We start from the raw sequence: 24,317 nt of genomic DNA on the forward strand, positions 1-24,317 counted from the left end.
TTATTCGTTCTCCGTGACTCCACGCTCTCGGTAGAGGGAGCCCAGGCCCCGTCTGGCATCGGTGGGAGCAGGGAAGCGGCCGCGCTCTCCGCTTGCAGGCAGAACATCAGCCCTCCGTGCGGTGCCAGTGTCTCCTTAGCCGGCACTTACCGGCCGGGAAATGAGGGCGTGAACTGCTGTGCGCTGCAGGGAGCAGGGCCTCGGCCTGCGGCATCACTGCTCAGCTCCAGCGCGGGCACTGAACGGGCTGAGAGGACTGCCTTTTACACTGATTCCCTCAGCCAAACACAGCAAAAAGCAGGCAGTGATTACATTGTTAAGGAATTATTTGTATTTCATTCTTCTCTATCAAGGCAAGTACTGTAGAAAGTGAATGGCTTTGTATCTCTACCCTGAAAGCTGAAGGGTTTCCAAAGCCGGGAGTATGAGCTTCTGAGGGAGAACCAGCCCCAGCTCCATTATATCCTGTTTCTTTACAGGCCAGCACTGAGGAAATCCCCTGGACAAAAAGGCAGAGCAAAAACCGAACAGGGGAAAGAATTTAGAACTGAAAATATACAAATCATGGATGTAGTTTTAACAAGAAGGAGGTGGAAACAAATTTACTCCTCCATTCCCAAACCTCCTGGCCTCCTGGCATTGGCTGCTAGCCCCTGGGCATGCACTGAAGGCAGCACTGAGCTGCACATGCAGCAATTCCCTCTTTGAAGTGGCTTGCACAGCAAACTGTCAGCGACAACTTCAGAAGGGAAGGTTTGTCCTTGGGGAATTTAAAATTAGCATCATAACATGCAGTGCTTGTCAGAGCAGCCATTCATCAATGATGTAACTCTGCCAGCGCAGTTGTAAGTCATCAGTAGAGCAGGAGGCATTGGCTGAAAGCTGTAAGTTAATTTTGACCGTGCATTTGGAGGCACTGTGATATGTTTAGCAACAGGCAGAAGTGGTAATGACTCATTAATTCCACTTTTTGAGATCTCTCCCTGCTGACTGTATGTGCAGCTGCTGTGTGCCCAGATAGGCTCTTGTGTCTCACGTACTGTGTGTGAAGTTTTAAACACAAAATACAGCTCAGGTGATCTGGGGCACTCTGTCCAGCTCCTAAAGGCCTCCTGCTTAGTGTTGTCCTCAGAAGCCAAATACAGTCAGCTGCCTGGCAAGCCAGCACCAGCTCATAGTCACTGAGTCACAGTGACCAACCTGAGAGGTTTACAGTGGAATTAAGTCTGCCTGATGCAGATGATCTCCCAAATTAGTCTCAGGGTAGGCATTTCACGTAATTTAAATGCTGTTTCCTACTAGATGTGAAAACCTGCCAGGTAAGAGCTACCAAAGATGCTCAGCAGGAGAGGGGAGCAGGGTCTGCGATGGGCCTGACCCACTGACAGGGTTAAGGTGTCAGAACAGGAGGCTTTGGTGCCACCAGGACAGTGCTGATTCAGGGCCTGTAGCTCTTTGTCATCCCTGCTTTCCCTTAAGTCTGTGCTTTTGTGTCTGGTCCCTCCTCCCCCTGATATGGCAGCTGAGCTTTGGCACTTTGGTCCCTGGTGGGAGGCAGAACAGCTCCACATACACCCAACTCCAGCCCCAGCATTGAGAGAAAGGCAAGAAATGTTTCCAAAAGTGTATGTGGGCTTTTTTTCCTCCTATTCCATCCATTTGTGACTGCTGTGCTTCTGCAGCCAGGCCATACCCCCCCATATATGAGACAGAAATAAAAAGTAGACAGTCAGTTGTCAGGAGATGCCACATGTTTATTAATCCATTCTAAAAAAGGATTACAGCATTTTTGTTTTGCTGTAGTACAGAATAAATAAAGCCATAAAAATAAAAACATGTGGTTAGATATTTTTGTACTGGTTCTACAAAGGCCTATATCTGCAAATAGAAAAATATAAGAACCCTTGTTACTTCATGGCTCAGTGGTTATCAGAGAAGGATGAACATGGAAAAAGACTGGGAAAACTCTTCCGTTTGACTTCTTCTCCAATGCTACTGGTAACCTAGCAAGACACAGCTTTAGGAGGAGGAAAGACAATACAAGGTTAGCAAACAGTTGACCTTGGCACACAAGGGCTGAGGTTTGGCTTGCTCTGTGGCTTATGTTTTGTTAAAAAAAAAACAAATTCATTTCTGTCCTACTACTCCCAGCTTCCCAGAGATGTGCAGTCTGCTTTAAACTCCTGCTGCAGAGGCAAACCCTCCTGCATTGGCCTTGTCAGCCAATGACTGACACAAAGGTCAGCTGTGAAGATGGAATTCAAGGCCACCTTTCACTGCCATGCTGGGCTGAACAGGGGTCATGGGAGTGGGCAACAGGAACATCTTAGACACTGGGCACAGAGTTGAAACATCTCTGTGCCCCAGGGAACTGACACCAGCAGTTGTAAGGAAAGTTCCTAATTGCACACACACAATGGTACCTCACCTGAACCATGCTGCCTCCCCTCCCGCCCCCAGAGCTGCTCAGCTGAGTCATCACAGCCACAGGATCTGTCCTGAGTCCATCTGGCAGCCACAGAGAATCCTGGCTCCTCACACAGAGATCCAGGCAAAGCCACTTCCCATCTCTTTCCAAGTTCTGGTTTACATGGACACAGTGGTGCAGAAAATAAAAGGTTCAGCTTTGGTCACTGACATAAAGCCTGCTCTGGACTGTCACATCAGTTCAACAGCCTCATGCTGCCCATTCTCCTGCTGTACCATACAGCCAACTTTATTGTTGAAGAGACGAGACAGACTCCCCTTCTGGGAGCTCCTGCCCTGCACAGACCTCTCCTTCTTCAAGCGCCGCTTATTTCTCTTGCATATCCCCCGGATGTCCCAAATCCGTAGTGTGCCATCGTGGGAAGCTGTGTAGAGCAGCTCATTGTGGATCTGGAACAACAGGGTCACACTTAATACTGAGCCATACAGCTCAGAATCAGCACAGTCAAACTGTCAAAAATCAGAGCAAACACAGCTTGATCCTGACACTTAAGGCCTGAGCTCCTTGCAAGAGCCAGTATAAATTATCACAAAAGCTGCTGAAGTGGGATGAGACATTACCAAGTCAGGACTCATTTCTCAGCCACTTCACAGAGCCATAAACAGCAAGAGTTATTTATAACCCAGACCCTCTAGAAAAGCAATGGAGAACTAAACCCAGTGTCAGAGCAGTCTGTGGCTGGGAATTTCTGCACTGTTTTCAGACTGCTGGTTTTGATGTGGACTTAAGGAGGCACCAAAATCATCATTGGTGGGCAGTGAGGGGGGTCAGGAATGCTTCCTTTCTAACTTCCTTTATTCCTTTGCACTAATAGGTACAATTCCTCCTTCAAATTCCACTGGTTTTCAAAACCTGCAGTAGTTTAACCTGCAGTGGTTCCATTTCCTTTATGAACTAATTGCTTCTATTGGGAATGTTTCCAATTGTCCTTGTCCTGGCCTGGAAACTAGACCTCAGTCTTGGTGATCTTCCTGTTCCTGTCTCAGTGTGTCCCCCACCATGGGTGCCCTGTGGCTGCCTGTGCCATGACAGTGAGCATCTCCCTGGCTTACATGAAGTACCACACCCCTCATTCAGCTCGTTATTGTACTTAAGTTCATCTTAAGGTTGCCTGGGTTATTTCGCCCCTGTACAGTTGGAAATTAAGTTACCAAGAAGAATACAAAGCCAAGCTTTGGTCTTGTCAATACTCAGGGCTACCCAGGGTGATTCTATCAGGTACTTCCCAAACACATCCAGGTGCCTGCCTGCTACACAACAACTGCCCTGTACCACGAGTTTGCAGTTTAAGATCATCCAGCCACTTACTAATCCAGGAGAATATACAAGATAAAACCATATTTACAACTTTATGTGCTTGGGATCAACTCCAAAAGGAATTTTATCTCATCCCTTTTTCTTTGGACCATCAGCCTTACAGAATTACCAATGTCTCATATTGTTAAAAAGCTTCATGCTGCACACAGCTTACTCTGAGATCCCAGTGCAGGGAGATCCAGATTCTTAGAGTGGCTGCCCCATCTGTGGAAGTGTTCTAGGCCAGGTTGGAAGGGGCATTGAGCAACCTGATCTAGTGGAAAGGGTCCCTGCCCATGGCAAGGGGGTTGCAATGAGGTCCCTTCCAATGCAAACCCCTCTATGATTCCATGGCCTTTGCATGGCCACCAAGGATTACTAATTTCTCCTGTTTTAACTATTAAATGCCAGTCCCACTTGAGCCTAGAAAAAATGCAAACAACATTAACTTTCAGTTCTAAGCCAGTGACAGAAACCCCTCCATTTGCCTGGCAGGATGTGGGTCAGATATCACTACTGAGCTGCTTCTGACTGTTTAGAGATGCCATGCCCCTGGGTGGTTTGGGGACAATGCTATAATTATTCTGCATGCATAAGGCAGGAACTTCCTTTTCCCCTTAGAGAACTGCAAACACTTATCATTAGTGTCTTGTAATGGAAAGGGTCTCACGAGGCTGGAGTCCATTCTGTGCCCCACACAGCATCAGTTCATCTGTCTCAGTTCTCGTGGCTGCTTATCCAACCTGACCTGAAAAAACCCTGATCCCAGACATGGGGCTGTCCCTGGGGACTCTTTCTGTGGTTTCACTTATCCTTATTATTATTAACAAGCTTTTCTAAAATTACATACAGAATATTCAAGTCTTATGCTAGAACAACATCCAATCCAAGACACACAGAACAGTCAGCCACACCAGTTCCCACAAAACAAATGAGGGAGCAATCAAAAAGAAGAAACCCCACCAAGAAACCCCTTCCTGACCTGGATACAGTTGATGATGAACTTGTGTCCTCTGAAGATCTTCTGCAGGACTCCACTCCTGGAATTGAAAGCTCTTGCACAGGCATCACCACTTCCTGTGAACACTGACACAACCACACAGCACAGCCAGATGTGAGCAGCCACATGAGGACAGTTCATACTAGTTCAAAAATGTACCTAAAACCAGCTCCCAGGGGGGCATGACATATCATTTTGATTCTCTCCTCAGACAAACCAGATAATTTTCATTTTGATGACCCCAATATGCTTGTTTTGAGTTGTACTTTTTGAAACACTGAACTGGTTTCAACTTGAAGTTCCTACACAATCCAGCATTTCACTCTACATGTGCTTCAAGTATCTATTTCTGCTCTTCTCTTCCACAGCTATTTCCCTGCCTAAACGTGCCTCAGTAATTCTAAGCAGGCAATTTATCTCAAGTCTGGTTTTAAGGATTTCCACTCGACCTTCCCTTTGCTTTAGCAGAGTTATTTACAGCTTTCCATTCAGTACTCCAGTGTTTCCATCACCACTGCTGCTGCAAGAGGGGCAGGGCTGGGGTAACTAAATTGAGCATGACCAGGAATTTTGGCTATTCATCAGGTTTCCTTACATGTTCAAAGAACAATTTCTCAATGCTTCAGGATCTTCACATCAGATCCCCTGACTGCTGCATCCAGAAACTGTAAGGCAGTATTAATATTTAGCTTTTGTACTTAGCAATATGTCCAGAAAAGAGCCCTTTCATGTGCCTTAAAGGTTACAAAGTCTCTTGATAAACACTTTCCTTCAGTTAACCCGAACTCCTCAAGTTTATCTAGAGATAAATATTTCAGAGCTACAAAAAGCAATATATTCACTGCTCCCTGCATTTCAGGTCTTTGTAAAAGACACTGGTATGGAAAAATTGTTACAAAACTGGAGTGCCTGAAGCCAACAGGCTCCTTATCTTTTGGGAGAAGTCAGGAACTGAATCTCTGAAGAAAGGTGGATAAATTATTATGGTTGTAAATTCAGGACTACAATAACAGATGAGAGAACAGACTATGTACTGCCACAAGCTTTTTAAATTCAAATGAAACAGCAGGGAGCTGGGCACCTCCTGGGTGCACCTCCAAGAAACATCTGGATGTGCAAAATCAATGTCACTTTATATGGGCCACTATAATTCAATTTCCAGCAGAGTCATGAAAAAGCATCATGTCCCACTCTGCAAATGAGCAGCAACAAAGTAAAGCAGTGAACAGGTACTGATTTTTTCCCAGTGAATGGAAATCACTTAATTCTGTTACAGACATGCAGAGAGTAGGAACCAATTAAGAGCTGCTTTCACGATGCAGCTGCCAGTTTACTTCAGCTGTTGCTATCAGAACTTTGCTTTTGACAGACATCCTTTATCTCTTTTGAACTGGATTTAGGAAGTCTCTCTCCACCTCTGAATTTCAAAGAAGAGCTGTTGATCTAACCCAGAGTTAGAATTTAAATATATACTTATATAAGCCACCTGTGAAATAAACAACAACAACAAAATATAATTAATTTTCATTTTTTAATTTTCATAGACCCTTGGGAGAACAGTTTTGAAATGTTTCCCTTGAGCTTTTGCAACATGAAAACATATAAACCACATTAAATTTTAAATGGCTGTGCACATACTTTAAGAGAAAAAATAATCAATATATCATTAAATAAATTAGATTGAGAGCCAGCTGTAACATTCCCCATGCTATTAATTACACAAGCAGACTGAGGAAAGCCACTGGAAACACATTCTGATAATTTAATGCTTAATGTTCACATCTTTCTGGACTCTCTGTATACTATAAAGAGATTTTGGAAACAGACGTATTTTTCCTCTCTTTCTTCTACTCTATTTTCTTATTTAGACCACAAACTCCTTGGGGCAATGAGCCTTTGGGCAATGATCAGAGAGAAAGCAGCAGAATTACAATCTTCTAACAGAAAATTACCACTTCTTGGCTGAGGATTTCTTTTTATATTCTTGTATTGGTACAAATGTGACATAAATCAAAACAAACATAATTTAAGTATTTTTCTCCACACTTCTGAGAGGCAGTTCTGATCTGTCCCAGGTGAACAGATAGAATTTCAAGCTACACTAGTTCCATCACTGGTATCCAGTTAACATGCCTTTATAATTCTAATTCTAAGACAATTATTAGATACCATGGAAATATGTGATAATAAAAGCAATCACAGTATGTAAATTAATTCTTAAGAGGAAATGTCCTCTTTCATTGATTAACGTTCATATAATGCATTCAAACAAGTACCTAATATTTTTCCAGAACTTTTTTTTTACCCTTCAAGTGGAACAATTTGATACTCCCTGTTTGACACTTTTAGTACTTTTGCACTTGATTTAAAACAAGATCTTAAATAACTCTGAACTCTTCTATCTCACTATCAGGATGTTCTTCACAGGTCTGACTAAATGCAGCAATATTGTCTGCATTTTAATTTTAAAAAAGGAGTGTTGTGGAAAAATAATGTATGTGCATGGCAGGGACAGGGTGGTGGAATGAGGGGGAAGAGAGAGAAAGCTGCAGAGCTGATGGGGGTGGCATCAGATAATGCAACTTTTGTTTGAGCTAAAGCTTTCTTTTCTTTACAGTTAGCTCAGGTTTTTACAGGTTGCATGAAAAGTAGGATCAACACTGAAAAAATGCAGCTCTGGAGGTCTCATTAAGGAAGGAGAGAATATCTGTCTCCCAGCCAGACATGAATGTTCATCACAGGATCAGGCAAACATCAGCTTAGCTCACCTCTGCCTAGTCTTGAGAAAACCAATGTTTTGGTTTGGGTCTTTATAATTAAAAGGGGGAAAACACACACATAAAATCATTTGTCTACCAGTGATCATCTACCAGGATTACAATTTCTGGCTCATTTCCCTTGCTCTGCCTGCCTGCACCTTGGAGCAATAACGACTTGAAGGTGCAGTGTAGGTTCAGACCCTTTCCCCTTCCATTCAGCCTTCTAGCCAACTGCAGAAGCTGAAATCAGCAGAAATTACAACCTACAGGTAGGGGAAAATGGGGTAATTCTGCCATGTAGGTGAGGAGAACTGAAATAACCATAAATTATAAATAAATATTTTACTGGAGAAAAGCAGTGATGTGGGACTCATGCTGATAGGAAAACCAAAACAATGTTTCCTGACTAAAATTCTACCTCTGGGCCTGGTTACATGCTAAGTTTCCAAACATAATTAAGAAATCAGTTCAATTACTGGGTTATAATTGTAGTCAGGCAAGTATGGTGCCAGACAACTGCCACTAAACTGTGCAGGTACAACTCTGCTAACGTGCACCATCTTGCATCTGTCAGCCATTTATCACCACCACACTGAGGAGCTGCCAAAAGAGAGCTCAAGGCCCAGATAGCAACCACTCATTTAGTGTGATGTGTTCACTTCAAAGCTGAAGTGCAGAAAGCAAATCAGGAAAATGCTGTGAATGTCTAGGTTAGCTTAAGACATCCGTGGCAATCTCCTTCAGGGTAGGAGAGAAGTTTTTTTTTGGGGGAAGCAAGTGAAGGTACATCAAGTCAAACACCAGAGGCAGGATAAGACCAGGATGGCACGGAGAGAGGTTCACTGATAAACACACGGGTGCTATCACAATTCCAGACATGCAGAAGGAAAGCCAGCACAGAAAGGGATTTAAAGAAGGAGGTTTGATGGTCAGAATATACTGTTATGTCAGCAATAGACACTGATGTACAGAACCACTGTAAACAGGAGGACTGAAAGTAGGAGAGCTGAATCCTGAGCATTAGTAAGGCAAGCACTGCTTGGCTACTAGAGAAAAGTGCTTTGGGGAACAAATCCATGAATGACCAGGAAAAGAACACTTGTGGAAAATGAGTCTAGGAGATGGTCAGAGCCTGAACAGGAAGCCTAAGAGTTAGAAAGGAGCAGTGAGCATCTGAGGTGTGATTCTGGTTTAGGACAGGTGTTACACAGAGCCTACAAGGCAGCAGAGAGAGGCACAGGGCTGTCCAACAGCAGCACCTCCTGTCCCCAGCACATGCAGCAGAAGTAGGTGACAGACACCAGACTAGTGAGGTTAAAGCACAGCTACACAAACAACCCCCAGACAGCTCAGGATTTAAGCCACTTCTCTTGGTAACAGAAACAAATCAACTGCCTCTTCATTTGTGAGAAGAGGGAGGTGGGAAATGAAGGGAAGGCCTAAGCTTCCCACATGGAGTGGTGCAGCAGTTTGGTACTGAACGTAAACATGCTGGAGTTGAAAAAAAGGACAACTTCACAAATGTTCAAAATTATTCTCCATTAACAACCTTCAATCAAAGACAAACATTGTAAAGGAGACTGGAGGGGGCTTGAGAACACAGGAAAGGCAACTTACAGATGCCAGCATGGTATTTCAAAGTGCTAACGCTGTGTTTGTGAGCCTTGTAGGTCTGGATCCGCTCCCCAGTGTCTACAAACCAGCACTTCACTGTCCTGTCTGCGCTCCCCGAGTACAGGTGACGATTCACCAGCTGAGGGGAGAGAAAAACACATCAGCAATGGCATCTCAGGCACCTTCATGAAAGAACTGCACTGAAGGGACCCAGCCCAAGTCACATTTTCCATCTCTGAGAGCAACAAGCTGTGCCTTGAAACAGAGGAGTGGTGGGCAAACCAACCTGGAGTTCTTCGTAGTCGCATCTCCCATCATCTTCTGGGTCTTAAAAACAGCCCCCAGCTTTCAGAACATAAAAGCTTAGCCCATCTGCTTGTGCCAGCAGGCAGGATTCCAGGGAGCTTAACAATGCTAACCCTACATCCATAATCAGTTGTATTACTAAAGCCTCAAAAAAAAACCCCAGCAGTGTTGTTTCTGCAAAGCATATTTGACAAGAACTCTTACCAGATTGTTATGTTTTAATTAAAAAAAAAAAAATCTGAACAATTTTGAGTAACAAAATATTTTTAAAAGGTAAATTAAAATTAAAATCTTACACACCATAAACCAGGGTTTATGTTTAGCATGATCAGTCTGCACAAGGTCAGTATTCAGAAACACTAACTCTTTCTTGAAATTGTTTTGTATCTGCATTTCCACAAGTCTTTTTAGACTGCTATTGAATAATTAAATAAATAACTATCCTGACACAGTTTTCCAAACATCTTCAAGCAGATTGTCTTCTGCTGTGTGCTACCCCTCCTTGCACCAGTCATCCTGCACATCATGAGAACTCACTGGTGAGGAAGGTGGGGTTTGTTCCACATAGACAGGACAGAGAATGATGAAAGGAAGGATTGCAGCTGGGGAACAGAGACAGAAAGAAAATAACTGACCTGTGCAAGACTAAAAAACCAACCAGTTCACAGTAAACAAACTACACAAAGCCTGGAAGCACAGCAAGGAAAAATTCCATAGTGTACAGAAAAATCTGGCATTCTCTGTCTGTGCAAAGACATCAAACTGAAGGTTTTCACAGCCATTGTTATGTAGAGCCCAACTCCTGCTGAAAGCAGCCAGTCTCTCCAAAACCCAGCTGTGGCTTGAGGTATGTTTTATGGACTTGCAACAAACTCTGTATCAGAGGGATGGAGAGACAGGAGGGAGAACCCTGACCCCCACCAAGAAGTGGAATTTTCCCAAGGAGTAATGAATGGTACCTTGTCTGTCCACCAGACACACAAATCAGAAGGTTGGAATGACCAGCAGTGCACAAATCCCTGATGCTTCTCCAGTATGTCCAGGAAACAAGCAAATGACAAATCAACTTGTGGTCATGCTTGTAGAGCACTTTTAAGGGCTGGTTCTTCAGCCAATCTGCTTAAATTTGGTCCCCGCTCTTTGCACACTCTGTATCTGCAAGGCTGGAATGTTCATGCTCTTCCATCTCTGCTCCCAATCAAAAAGAAATTACTCCATTCCCAAAAGGCATCAGAAGTGAGCTTGTACAAAGTAACACTGTGCTGTGTTCCAACATGAAACAAAAGGTATTTTAAGATACCAAGCACTACAGTAATGGGACTGTGATAACCCACTCAGTAATTGTGTGCAGGCAGACCAAGAGGTTCCCTGGCCACAGCTCCCACCAGCTCAGCTGGAGCAGGACATGCCCCTCTTCCTCCCAGCAGAACCTGGCCCATGGGAGAGACTTCATAGCTGGATGCCAGGAGCTTGTAAAGCACAAACCACTGTAAAAAGCCAGCAGTGCTTTGAAATGTCACTTCCTATTACTTTTAAGCTGTTTTAACAACAGCGTTAATGCTACATCTCCATGAGGAGGGAGAACAAATGGCCAGGAGCACTAACAAAACCAAGAACCACAAGTTAGCCTGAGGAAGGACTTTTAAATTTCAGTCTCTCCCTGAATAGGCATGAAGAGCATTGTCATGTGCACCTGCTGAATGGAAGAGGATGCTTTGAGTTGCAATCCTGCTGCATGGTTTGTGGCCAAATTGTTACATTTCTTTTTTAGACATCTTGGTAGCAGCATCAACCCGCCCACTGAGCAAGGAAAAACACTAAATTATAACCTCCCACAGGTAAATGCCACTCTGCATTAATAGTACATTAGGTTATACAGCTTCACTTCTACATTTAAGTGGGTGTATCAATGAACAGGAGAGCTGCACTTTGCCTAGATTTGCTAATTTGTTAGATACAAAAATGTTTCAAATTACATAGACTTACTCAGGTAATTTATAGCATCAGGATTTTATTAGCTTTAGACTCATAGACTGTTTTGGGTTGGGAGGGACATTAAAAACCATCTCATTCAAAACCCCCACCATGGGCAGGGACACCTTCCATTATCCCAGGTTGCCCCAAGCCCCTTCCAACCTGGCCTCCAACACTTCCAGGGATGGAGCAGCCACAGCTTCTCTGGGCAATGTGTTCCAGCCCCTCAGCACCCCCACAGGAAAGAATTTCTTCCTAATATAAACTAGCCTCTTTTAGTTTAAATCCATTTCCCCTTGTCTGATCACTCTACACCCTTATCCAAAGTCCCTCTCCAGCTCTCTTGGAGCCCCCTTTGGGCACTGGAAAGGGCTCTAAGGTCTCTCTGGAACCTTCTTTTCTCCAGAGTGAACAACCCCAACTCTGTCCTCATCTCCATAGCACAGGTGCTCCATCCCTCTTCATCATCTTCACCACCTCCTCTGGATGTACTCCAACAAATCCATGTCTTTCCTGTGCTGAAGACTCTAGAGCTGGATGCAGCACAGCAGGTGGGGGTTTCACAAAAGAAGAATCACCTCCCTTGACTTGCCACCCACACTGGTTTTGCTGAGATCTGGTGAGATGGTTCGCACACCATCCATCTCTCTCAATTAAATTCAAAGCCTCTGTGCTGCCCCATGAAACACTTCATGCACCTTCCTTCCCCTCTCCAATTAAAGCAGGTGAGCACAGTAGCACAGGATTCTCATTCTTGCATGGGAAAGGAAACATTAACAGGTTAAACAATCTACCAGACGCCACCAACTGAACCTACAGCAGAGGCAACAGCAAAACTCAGGGCAGGCTCTGACTGTCACAGCCCCTCATTCCCATGGCATTTTTATAAAACAGCATGAAATGGCTGTTCGTGAAGAAAGACTTCCAGAGCTCTCAGCTTGGGCTGAAGTTGCATATCAGATTTGCCTTTAGTGATATGATAGGCATTGGTTCACATCTCCACAGCTAAGGATAGCCCCCTTACAGTCACTGTCATCTCGGGCACAGTTCCTCTCATCCTGAGGCACATCTGAAACAGATCCTGCCATAAAACTCGCTGTTTCTCCTACCCAACAAGGACAACCTTCTCAGCTGTGACCAGAACAATTTAGGTGAGATCACTCTTTTGCTTAACCAAAGATAAGTCTAGCTTACAACTCCAGCCTAAGCTGCAACATATCTGCATTTAATCTGTATTTAAAATAAGAATTATCATCACTTACTGCTCCCCCAGCAAAAGCGCCTTAGAAGCTGGCCCCACACTCTGTGGTTTCAAAATGTTTTGCAGACAGAGTTACATATTCCAATCTGTGCCTGCCCAGAGAAGAGGTGACATTTCTAAAGCTGTGTTTTCCTTGGCTGGCTTTTGAGCACTTGGTTCACTTTGGCCAACTGCCCAACAAAGCTCCTGACCACAGAAAACCACGGCCAGGCAAGGACACCTGTAGCAGAGTGGATGACACAGAACAGATTTGCAGCTCAGATATCAAATGGCTGAGTGAATATTTCAAACCCATGTAGCTTCAAAACCATTAAAAACTTGGCAACAGTTTGATGCCCACTTCTAAAGCCTCAGCCAGACAGCAGGAAAAAAAAACCAAAAACACTGCATTGATATTTGCAATTCTGGATTGTTAATTTTTCTCATAGCTCTGAGAGATTTTGCTTTGAACCAGATGAAACACTGACATGTGAATAGAGCAAATTTGTCTTAATCCTCGAGTCAAAGTACTGGAGATGTAACTATGCCCTGAAAAAGCTCAGACAAACTGCTTGTGAGCTGCAGAGTAATAGCAGTAGCAAAAGACAAGTTGTAAACGCTTTAGTAGTTACAGGTCTTATTAATAAGAAAAAACCTTGGTTATAGCCTACAAAAACACCAGAATTTTAATAAAGAACAAATTATCACATCCAGGGTTGGTCTCTCAAGACAATCACAACCCTATTGCTTCACAAGTTTGGCTGAACTGCACAAATGCAGCAGCTTAAGATAATTTCTACCTGTAAGAATGCCAAAAAATATCTGCAAAAGAGCTGTTTAGCAGATATTTCAACTTTATAGGAATGGACCTTGCCCTCCCAATTAACCTTTGCTATGGGAAACAATTTTTGGAGAGGCAATTGATTCTACCAAGAGATTTGGACATATCCTTTGGCTGAGGGTCACTGCACTCAGACTGGCCCTCGTGAACTCCAGGATGGATTCACATGAGTGACCACATACCTCATCACCAGCTTATTCTTCTCATGGGGGTCAGCATTCCTACAATCTGGAATTTGGGTCTTCTGCTCACAGCCACTTCTAAGTCAAAAATCACCAAGCTGGACCAATCTTGAGTTACAACTATGTAAGCCTTGGGCTGAGTTAAGAGTTTCAGGATCCCATTCAAACCACATCCATTTTAACGAGCTAACAAACTCCCTGTGGGCAAGAAATTGTTGGGTTGTGTTTTTTTTTCCTGAGAATCCATCTAGAATGAGCTCTCTGGCCTGGCTGTTAAAAGAATGTTTTTCAACTTTTTTACTGCAGTGCAAAATGATGGCCCCATGTTTTGTTCTTAGAGGTGTTGTACACCTTCACAATCTGCTCATTCACATCTCCGTCCTCTGATGCAACAAATAGAAACACAAGTTATGAAAAATATGTGCACTTAATTTAACTGGTGTAGCAAGAAAACATTTCTGTCCCCATGATCCCAACAGTTAAGCACATACAAAGAGTTCAGGCAGTGGCTTTGTTCAAAGCATTCTTTTCTTGTAGTCTTCTTTAAAAGGCAACTGAAGGGGATGGTCCAAACAAAGGAACTTTTGCAGGAAAACCAGAAGCAAGCCCTTGCCCACTCATGTTCATGTTCTTCAAAAGGGAATTTTCTTTCAAGAATGTTTGCTGTAGGATCCAAGCTAAATTCCAAGTTGGATCATTTCTCTCTGCCAGCTTTTGGCAGCACAATTTTGATAAATACTTGGAGGCAGAACAATCAGCAAAGGATAAAACAATCCTTGTGAACAGTTTGCAATGCTACTTAGGACAGACATTTAGAAAAACACACACAAACAAATATTTAAATCAGGGTTATTCAGCCTATTGCAGGCAGTCACATTAAGGAAAATGCATATTTGATTATTAATTGCAAATACTGGTCTTCAGCCAGGCCTGAAATTTTTTAAGTGGAAGAATGAGCATGAGCTATGTGATAACACTCAGCCCACCCTGGCTTTTTCCCATCACTTCCTATAAAATCTCATTATTGGCTCTTATATGAAGAGGGAGCTCCCAAAACAGCTGCTGCACTTTGTCTGCCAAGCTATCAACACACTGCAGGAGGAGAAGAGTGAAGATTTCTCGCTGCTCCACTGCAAGTTACCTTGCCTGACTGGGAAAGTCAAGTAATCAATGCTGCCAAAGCACCTAACATCTACACAATTCTCACAGCAGATAGAAACTCTCTCAGCCCCATTTAAATGGTGGAAGGAGGAGAAAAAAGGCATTATCACAAGCTGCAGAACCCCTTTGTCAGCAGAGCACACGCAGTGGGCTCAGCTGGTCACCTTCACCAGACGGACCCCTGGACCAGCCTGGGGAGCACAAACGACTCAATCTCATCACTCCCCTGTCCAGAACCACCAAGGACAGGGGACAAGGCAAAGCCCAAAGCTCACCAACACTTTCTGTTCTGCCATGCTAGATGAAAGCTGCTTCCAGGCTCCTCTACTTACACTACCTGGTAACAACACCTTAAAGGATCTTAGAGCAACTGGGGAACATTCAAAATCTGAACGTGTCTGTGGCATCACTCCTCTGCTTTCCACACACCAGCACTGCAGGAAGCAGGGTGGAAAACATGGGTGTGCTTTATGGCTATCTACCCAGAAAACTCCTTCAAGAAGCTCCAGGAATTTCCATTCACTGCTACAGCAACACTATTGGTGTTTACTGGAAAGTAATGGGAGATGACTGGAACAGGCCGGACCTAATTCTCAGCAGTTCAGAACATCCCGGGGCATTCTCACTGTTAATAACAGCTTTTTAAAGTTGGGGAAAATATGGTCTCAATATCCAAATTTTTCCTGATCTGTGTCCAGGATGAGAAATCACACTGAGCATTTCTCAAACTTTTTGAAAGGTCATCCTCCCTTAGGGACCTTTATTTGAATAAATAAAATGAAAATAAGTCTTTATTTCTTTCCCTTTTTTTCTTCCCACACAAGCATTGTACCATCCAGAGAACAGGTAACTGCCTTCAACTGCTGGTACTAACTCAGCTCCTCCAGGACAGCAGAGTGAAAATCTGATGTAATTAGCAGCTCACTGCTGCACTGAAGAAAATTAATTACTGTCAACAATTAAGACTTCTGTCTACTGTGAGCAACTCACAACTGCCTCCCAGTCCTTCCTGACCCAGGGTTTGAAAAATACCCTCCCAACTCACTGCCACAGATTCCAACACTGTCACTAGGAAGTTTGAGGCAAAAAAGGCCCCAAAAGCTTTTTTAGAACAAAACAAAAATAATAGGAAAAACCCCACCTCTATTCAGGAAGTTTCCTTTCTGTTGAAACATCTTTGTATGGATTCTGGAGATTGACCCCTTTCTGAAAGAATGAAAATACCATGTGGGCTGTGCTGAGTGGCAGCCAAGTGGAACAGAAGGGACAGTGTTGAACCCAGAAAGGCAGAGGGAGGAATTAGGAGAGATCGACAGCCTAAAGCTATTCAACAGCAGTGACTGCTTAAGCTGGGATAAGTTTGAGAGGCCTGGACACTAAATGCTCTCTGTGGGGGCTGTTTGTACCTCAGCTGGACCCTCCCAGCCTCAAACATTAACTGGTGATGAGAGAAGCAAGGGGCTACCAGTCACTCAAGAAGATTTGGCCAGGACTGTTGCCAACACAGTCTTGGCAGCAGCAGTAGTCTTGTGTACTCTGAATTGTTCAGGTTTTCCAAATAGATGTATTGGTTTTGCTTTTCTTCTCCCCTACAAGAAGTTCTGTTTGTTTAAAGGCATTGCTTAACTCTGTGCTCACAGGCATTGCTCATTCCTGAGCATTCAAAGGGCGTAATTGAATTTCCCAGGCTTCTGGGAGAGGGTCAAGCCAGCTTTGTATAACAATTTTAGCAAGAACCCAATTAAATTAAGGCAAGCTCTGTTGTTGCCAATCTGTGCCTTGGAGAAGGGTTACAATTAAACAACAAAACATAGCGTGACACTAAGGACAGCAACAGATTTACTTCAGCATCCTCAGAGTACATTACCACAATATCATAAAAACAAGATTTAACGCTGAGAATTTACCCAAGCAAGACAAACATTACTCCAGGGCAATATGATATTATGTGGGGTTTTTTTTATCTTTCTAAAAGTGAAGGAAAACAGAATTCCTTCAGTACTCCCAGGTTTTTAGTCTGCTAGTGTCAGCTGTGACTACCGTGTTTGGAAACAAAGGCAACTTTTATTAAACAGATATTAAAGATACATCCTGTAGCCTCTGTAAGGGAAAAACACTTATGGACAAGAAACACAAACAGGGAGAGCAGGGAGAAAAACTAGTCATTAACTTCAGTCAGACACATCCATGTATAAACATTTATGCTGACCTAAAGCTGAGTAAAAGACCATCATGTACTCTCTTTAAATACACTATTAGCATTTTCTGGTGGATAATGAATGTACAGGAAAAGTGCTTGTGTGATAGTCCCCCTCTTGCTTCATCTGCCTGACCTTTTCCTCTCCCCTGCAACATTAACAAAGCTGGCAGCATTCAACAGAAAAATACTGCAAACAGAAAAACAGAGTATAGTTTTTCAGATCACGTTACATTTTTTCCCTCTCTCTCCTCCATCATTTCCTGATTTCTCTCCCCCATGCTCTGCTTCTTTTCTATTTTCCTTGCCTGTTTTCTTGTCATGGCCATCTGTTTTTCCCTTTCTTTTCTCACATCTCTCACATCTGCATGATCTTTAATGTAGGATTTCTTTCAGCTTTATGCTTTCCTATTATCTTTTACCCACAGTTTTGGGTTGGACTTTGGGTTGGGTTTTTTGAAGTTATCTGGTTTACCGAGTGTTTTTCCCCTCTCCTTTTTAAATTACGTGACCCTGTGTTACTTGCTCAGATTATTTTCTTCAGAGTCTGGTGAGCCTGACTACACAATCCCACTCAGATGAACAGTGCTCTCAGCACACCTACTCATGAGTTCCATGACCTAGTGGAACTCAAATAGATATTAACCTAGAAGTTAAGAGCAGGGCAGCCACTAGAAGCTAAGAGATCACTGAGTGTTTTAGAGAAAGGGGTTTGTCTCAAAACCAGAGAGCACTATTATTTTGTTATTACATGAATATTTAAGATGACCATTTACAACCTGTCTTGGAAGAGCTTTATGAATGAAAAGACAACTGAGACCCACATGAGTTAAGACAGACACCCAAATGCCCTCGAGGAAGCCTCTGCCCTTACCTCTAGGCAAATTACTGATCCTTGGTGCTCCTTGAAAACTTTCAGCTGCTCTCCAGTGACAATATTCCAGGTCCTGATGGTGTAATCCGTGCTGCCAGAGAACAGTTCCCTGTTTGGTGCATCAAGTATAAGGCATAAGACGGCCCCCGTGTGTCCCAGCAGGGTCTGGTAGCAGCGCCCGCTGGACACCCACCAGACCTTCACAGTGCAGTCCGTGCTCCCTGTCACCAGCAGGTCCCTGCTCATTTTCTCCTCCTCCTCCTCTTCCTCCTCCTCTTCTTCCAGCACATCCCTGGAGGAATAGTGAGCTAGAGTCAGCACACAGTTCCGATGGCCCCGGAATTCCTGGATTTGTTTCTCCTTGTCCACGCTCCAGCAGCGGGCTGTCCTGTCATAGGAGCCACTGAAGAGATAGTCTTTAGCAACCAGGATTCTGCAAAAAAAAAAAAAGTGTGTGTATATGAACAGTATTGCTCTTTGTACATAACCATCTTTTCTCACAATTTCAGTGTCAAGTACTCCAAAGTCTGAAACAGCAGCATGAACATAACATCATATGTAAAAAAAATAAGCATTTTTAAAATCTAACACTTCCCAGTTTCTACTTTGAAAATTGAGATTCAGGTACATTGATGCAGATATTTTTACACTATAGCATTGTAACTTTGTGAATTTTGCTTTGCTAAAATTCCTTCCAGCAAGGAATTGAACTTTTATAAGTTATGTGTAATACCCAGAAATTTTTTTGGTCGTTTGCTTTGCATTTGTTGGGGTTTTTTGTAATTAGAAAATTCTCGATAATTATTCATTAATATTTCTTTATAAAAAAATTATTTAAGAACAGATCTGTGACCATAACTTGGAATCAAAACAAAACAAAGCAACAAAACAACATTCCAGGAATCTGAACTGTAACTGACAGTGTGCAAAATAACCATCTTTCTATCATCAAGTAAGCAGAGTGCAAGAAAAAAAAAAAAACATTTAATTTCACTTAGGATCTCAAAAAAGGTAATGCAAGAGCACCCCACTTATTACACAACTGAAGACCAAACCAAAGAGTACACCTCAGAAATTCAACTTCCTGGGCCTTCAAAATAATGAGTTGTAGCTGCACAAACATACAATAACAGAAAAAAAATCTCTACAGTTCATATTTCCAAACCAGAGATAGGAAACACCCATAACCTGCCCTCTTTGTCAGCTGAGCTTGGTCCTCTGGAACCTTTCAAACAGGCAACAAAGTCATATGAATGGGGAACACATTTTCTATTTGCTGATTCAAGCAAGAATCAGGCCTGTGCCAAAACACAGAACCAGCCTTCCTAACTATTTACAGAATCTCACTACACATCATATGTGTTTTGAGTTTAGAAAGGAACTAAAAAGCCCACGTGCCCACCAGAAAATAAATGTTAAAAAAATACCAATCTTTGACTGCTCTATTTGCCATTAATTAAATCCAGTCCAACTATTAATAGGCACTTTAAATGGAAAGGCCAATCAGCCACACACAGTAAGTTTATTATTAAACTTCATTTGCCCAAACAGGAATAATAATTACATAAAAATCCCTGACTTTATCCCTCTTGCTGACACAAAAGCTTGACAGGATGTTTTTAAACCTATTTATCAGAAGCATCTGTTATCAATTGGATAAGTTCTTCTGGAATTTCATTCCTAGCCCTGGATTCCATTCCCCTGCTGTGTGCCTTTCATTTCTCTCCTATCTGTGTCAGCAGTGTTGCTAGAAAAACTAATCATTGCAGCACAGAACACAAACTCAGAGGTTTACACAGCCCCTTTTATGAGTGTATAATGGGGAACTGCAGTGAAATGATAAAGTGTGTGATAAGAGATGACAGGAACTCGAGGGGAGAACCCCACCTGTTGACAATTGATGTGTGGCCTCGGTAAATGGCCAAGCACTGCCCAGTCACCACGTCCCACTTCCGAATGGTGTGGTCAGCGCTGCACGTGAAGGCAGCCTCGTTCTCCAAGTGACAGAAGGTGATGTAACTCTCATGTCCTAGCAATAACAAAGGAAATCAGTCACTGTGCATGCAGAAAGGACAGACCAGACCAGCTCTTCACCTTAACTGAAAGAAAAATACAAACAAATGTACCAAAACTCTAGTTTTAAATGCACCACCATGCTTTTCACGTTTAAAGATTTGTGTAAAACCATTTCAAGTCACAGCAGGAAACTTCAATGATATCAGGATTAAGTGAAAGAGTAAAACAGTACAGTTCCATCAATCAGGTAAACCAAACAGTATTATAAAAATGTAACGAGACAGACTAATGTCAATATAATAAAACTCAGACTAATGAAGTTTGAAACCATTAAAAAATAGCTTATTTTTTTAATTAAAAAATGCTTTTACTTCCTTCTTCTGAAAGCAGGGAGAAAAAGGCTGCATTTCAACCCAGCCCATTGATTGTCAGGACACAGTCATATATCAAAGCATGAAACTCCAAAAAAATGACCTGAGACTTACCAGCAAGCCTTTGATTTCATTGTCCAGGCAGAATGAAAAGCAAACAAAAAAACATGCCAGGTAAATAGTCACACAATACTTTCCCCCATATGACTAAACTCCACAATTTTCTAAGTATCAGTATACCTTTAATGAAAAGGAATGTAGAGAGGAAAGGAGGGAAGGAGGGAGGAAGGATTAGAGCACAATTGTTCACACAATATTCAGAGTACACAGGGATTCTACAGTTACAATAAAAACAGACACAACCACTGCCCTAAAAATGTCACACTGACAAACAAGGCAATGCCAAAAAAGAGGAATCAATACTATCACCTGAACCTTTTGTTGCTGCTTAGCAGGATATGTCATTTTTTTATTGTAATATTAAATGCACCACACATAAAAATCACCTTAGGATTCAAGTCCCAGCTTCATCCAAGAATCTCTTGTGTGAAACTGCTGTCACCTATCTAATCATTGGACTACTGTTATCTTGCACTCTTCTGTTTTAGACTGTAAGCTTTCAGGAGCAGAACAGCTTCCACTTAAGCCACTATGACAGTTATGGCTGAAGTTGGTGGGCCCTACTGTGACTTAAATACTATTCTTTGAGGAAAAAAAGAAAGAAAAATAAATTAAAGAACAATTGTGATTAAAGAGAGACAGATGGACAAAGGTATTAGAAAAACAGAATATTGTAAAATAAAGAGATGGTAAAAAAAATGAGGGAAAGCAGACTTCCCAGTAAAACTTTGTTTCCCTGACTGGAAAAAACAGATTTCGCTACAATTCCTGAAGTTCCAAAGCCTGTTGTCGTTCAAAAGGAAACCAGAATCCATGTTACAAACATATGGCTTGTTTCCTCTAAAACAAACTCATCAGATGCCAAAAATCAAACAGATCACCAGGGCTATAAGCAAAACTATATTCGTTCTCCCACATTTGTGAAACTTTTTGCAAAGAGGCCTGAATGGATCCGGTTTCAATCACTGGGATTTTTCTCACAGCATCATGTAATCCAGCTCTGAGACCAAAACAGCATCTTGGTTACTACAGCAAAGTCTGCCAGGCAGATTTTAACCATCAGCAGTACTCGACCCACACACAGGGTGCCAAAATCCCCATATGGCAAAGACTGGTGCTGGTCTGGCCAAAAGCAGGCACCACACAAGTCTGCTGGTTGTGCTGTGGTGGAGCTTGAAACTGCATTAGAGACACAGGTTTATCAGTAATTATAGCTTGTAAAATTAAAATTGACACGACAACTGCATGTGTGCATAAGTATAAAATACATACAATTATCTGATTCGACTGACAGTTCACAAACCACCCAGCCCAACCATCTTCAGATTTTACCCCAAACACTGGCAAATGTGGTAGATTCCATAATAATGAATTCTATCCAATACATTTCTCTTTCTAGTTAAAAGTTAATTAGTGGTTTAAAGAGATTTCTAAGCCTCAAGCAAATGCAGCGAGTTTTCCAGAAGCTAGAACCACGGCAGGATGTGGGGAAAAAAGACAATACTCTATAGTGAAAAACAAGCACGCAAGCAAACAAACAACAAGGAAATCACAGCAATGTGATTTCTTCTTTGGAAGAAAAAAACATTACAAATTCCAAATTTAACAGCTTTATTTTTTTCTATATGAAAAGAACATGAGGGGGAATACAAACATCTTTAGCCCATATCTAGACTCTTGCATGGCCAAACTAGCTACAGTTTGTTTTTTTCTTTTCAATTACTGACATGACAGTCTAAGGATAATATTTTTTTTTAAGATGCAAAATAATTTAAATTGAAAAAGCCTTCAATTAACATTTCTGTGTATGAAATGAGAAGGGAAAACAAAAGCAACCTATTTAGCAAGGTTCTTTTCCAGACTTCTGGGTCAAGAGGTTCTAAATAAAGATCATCTGGAAATGTTGATGATTAAAATGATTAAAAGGACCAAAAGAAAAAAGAGAAAGAAAAAAAAAAAGAATAACAAAAAGTCAGTATGTTTTCACGGTGTAAAACAGGGCAAGTTAAACAACTTCGCACACTCTGAGATAAAAGGATCCGTGCATTCAGTAGTGCTGGTAACCTGGTTTGGGTTGAAACAGCTCCTGCTTAACGTTGCTGTAATAAACAGCAAAACAAAAACAAGCATGATTTTGGCTGCCCGGCAGGGACTGAAAGAGACCAGAACACGCTGTGTGGCCTGTGCCATGCTTCAGAGCCAAAGCCCAGGCGAAAATCAGCTGCCGTACCTTGGAAGTGCCCGTGGCACTGGCTGTCGGCGGTGCTCCAGAGCCGCGCCGTGCCGTCCTCGCTGCCCGTCAGCAGCCGCTGCCCGTCGGGGCTCAGGCTCAGCCAGTTGATGCCCCCCTGGTGATCCGTGCAGACCTTCACGGCCGAGCCGCTGTTCCCCATCCCGGCGCTGATCACGGGCGCTTTGCAACCCCCAGACCGTGCTCCGGACCTCCGGCCGTGCCCCACAGACCGACTTCTGCCATTACCTCAACTCCGAAACATCAGCAGGGCAGTCCAGGCTCCTGCACAGGGACACAAAGGGGGACCGGGAGAGCGCGTTAAATCGCTGCATCTCGCCGCGGCTGCATCGCTCCCTCAGCCAGGGTGAGCTGAAGCCATTGAGTGCCCGATTGCCCGCAGGATCCGAAGCCCCGCGGCGGCAGATGGGCGCACACGCTGCCCGCTGTGCCCTCTCCGTGGGCATCGGGGCACATCCAGCCCTCTGGGGGGACTGAGCCCGGGCGGCGGAACCGCTACCTCGTGCCCTCGCCGAGGCTGCTGTTTTTAAAGCAATCTTAGGGCTGACTTTGGGCACGCCGGGGAGGTGACGCCTCCGAGAGGGGAGCCTGGGCTCAGGCGGCCCCCAAAGCTCCAGGCTGCCGCCATCCCTCCTGCACGGCCCCCCGGCATCTCGGCACTCACCGCCCCGGGCACGGCTCCGGCGGAGCGATCCTGCACTCGCCCTCCGGGCAGGGGGAACCTCCTCCCGCCAGGGCACCAGAGACACCGCCTGGGCGAGCACAGGGTCCCCCCGGCCGCCTCCACCCTGCGGGGAGGTGGGAAGGGCTCCCGCCGTGCCCCCTCAGCCCACCCCGGGGCGGGCCCTCACCCTCCGCCCCGGCCCTGCCTCCATTACCTCCCGCTCCACGTTCGAGCCGCTTCCCCCAGTGGCGGCCGCCTCGCCTCGCCCGCGCAGCTTCCCCGGTGTTGCCGCTTTGCGCCTCGTCCTCCGCTCCGAAGGTGCCCGGCAGCGCTGCCCCTCCGAGACGGCCTCTTTCCGCAGCGACCCCCCCTTCCCGGGGCAGCGGCCTCCCCCGGGCTGCGGCCGCCCCTACCGCAGTTCAGTCTCCCGGCGGGCCGGGGGAAGCGCAGGGCCGGAGGGTCTCTCCCGGCTGGGGTCTCCTTAACAACCGCACTGCAGCCGGAGCAGCTCGACTGCACCCCCGCATCCGCGGCGGAGCCCCCGGGCTCGTCCCGGGGGAGGCAGCGCTTCCTGCCGCACCTTCGCCCCTCAGGACGCCTGGGGGCACCGGCATTTCCTCCCTGGCTTCTCCTGGCCTCCCGGGGGGACGCAGAGGCTGCTGCTGGGAGCTGGGTTGAGGGAAGCCATCGCCTTTTGTTCCTCTTCTCGCCTCTCTCCCTGGGCGAGCTCCTGCCACGTTTCGCCTCGGGAGCCCTCCGGCAGGAGCCCCAAACCCGCTGTCTCGCTTTGCCCCGACCCGAAGCTTTTGGGGCTCTTTGTTTGTTAGTGCAGCCCCTTGCCCATCCACGCCCTGCACCCCGTGGGAACGGATTCTGCTGTGAGCCCAGCTTTGTGCTGCCGCAGTCCACCTGGCCGAGGGCTCTGACAACATGGGCTGATGGGTTCTTACCCACCGCGGTGTG

At 44.3% G+C, this 24,317-nt stretch overlaps 1 protein-coding gene across 3 annotated transcripts; it reads right to left on the reverse strand.

The window, feature by feature from the left end:
• Window positions 1–1,733: 1,733 nt before the first annotated feature.
• WDR86 (WD repeat domain 86) lies at window positions 1,734–23,654 on the reverse strand. Of its 3 annotated transcripts, XM_015618474.2 has the most exons (8): window positions 23,355–23,494; window positions 22,670–22,954; window positions 19,820–19,961; window positions 18,126–18,365; window positions 17,933–18,041; window positions 9,161–9,296; window positions 4,767–4,870; window positions 1,734–2,877 (listed from the first exon to the last, which is right to left on the reverse strand). In XM_015618474.2, exons 2-8 carry the CDS (start codon window positions 22,830–22,832, stop codon window positions 2,659–2,661), a joined length of 1,113 nt encoding a protein of 370 aa, XP_015473960.1. In that variant the 5' UTR covers window positions 22,833–22,954; window positions 23,355–23,494; the 3' UTR covers window positions 1,734–2,658. The 3 variants fall into 3 exon arrangements, with proteins under 3 accessions (XP_015473960.1, XP_015473959.1, XP_015473958.1); XM_015618473.2 differs by lacking the exon at window positions 23,355–23,494 and adding an exon at window positions 23,569–23,654 and having other exon boundaries at window positions 17,933–18,365; XM_015618472.3 differs by having other exon boundaries at window positions 17,933–18,365; window positions 23,355–23,493.
• Between the last annotated feature and the right edge of the window lie 663 nt (window positions 23,655–24,317).

Source organism: Parus major, chromosome 2, assembly GCF_001522545.3.
Source record: "Parus major isolate Abel chromosome 2, Parus_major1.1, whole genome shotgun sequence".
In the NCBI taxonomy this organism is placed as follows: Eukaryota; Metazoa; Chordata; class Aves; order Passeriformes; family Paridae; genus Parus; species Parus major.

Coding starts and splice junctions, on each gene's coding strand:
- WDR86 (XM_015618473.2), bottom strand. CDS start 22,832: ATGGGGAACAGCGGCTCGGCCGTGAAGGTCTGCACGGATCACCAGGGG. Junction 19,962..22,669: donor GTGCCACGGGCACTTCCAAG/GTACGGCAGCTG, acceptor TGTTATTGCTAG/GACATGAGAGTTACATCACC. Junction 9,297..17,932: donor GATCAGTAATTTGCCTAGAG/GTAAGGGCAGAG, acceptor CTCTCCCCTCAG/CTGGTGAATCGTCACCTGTA.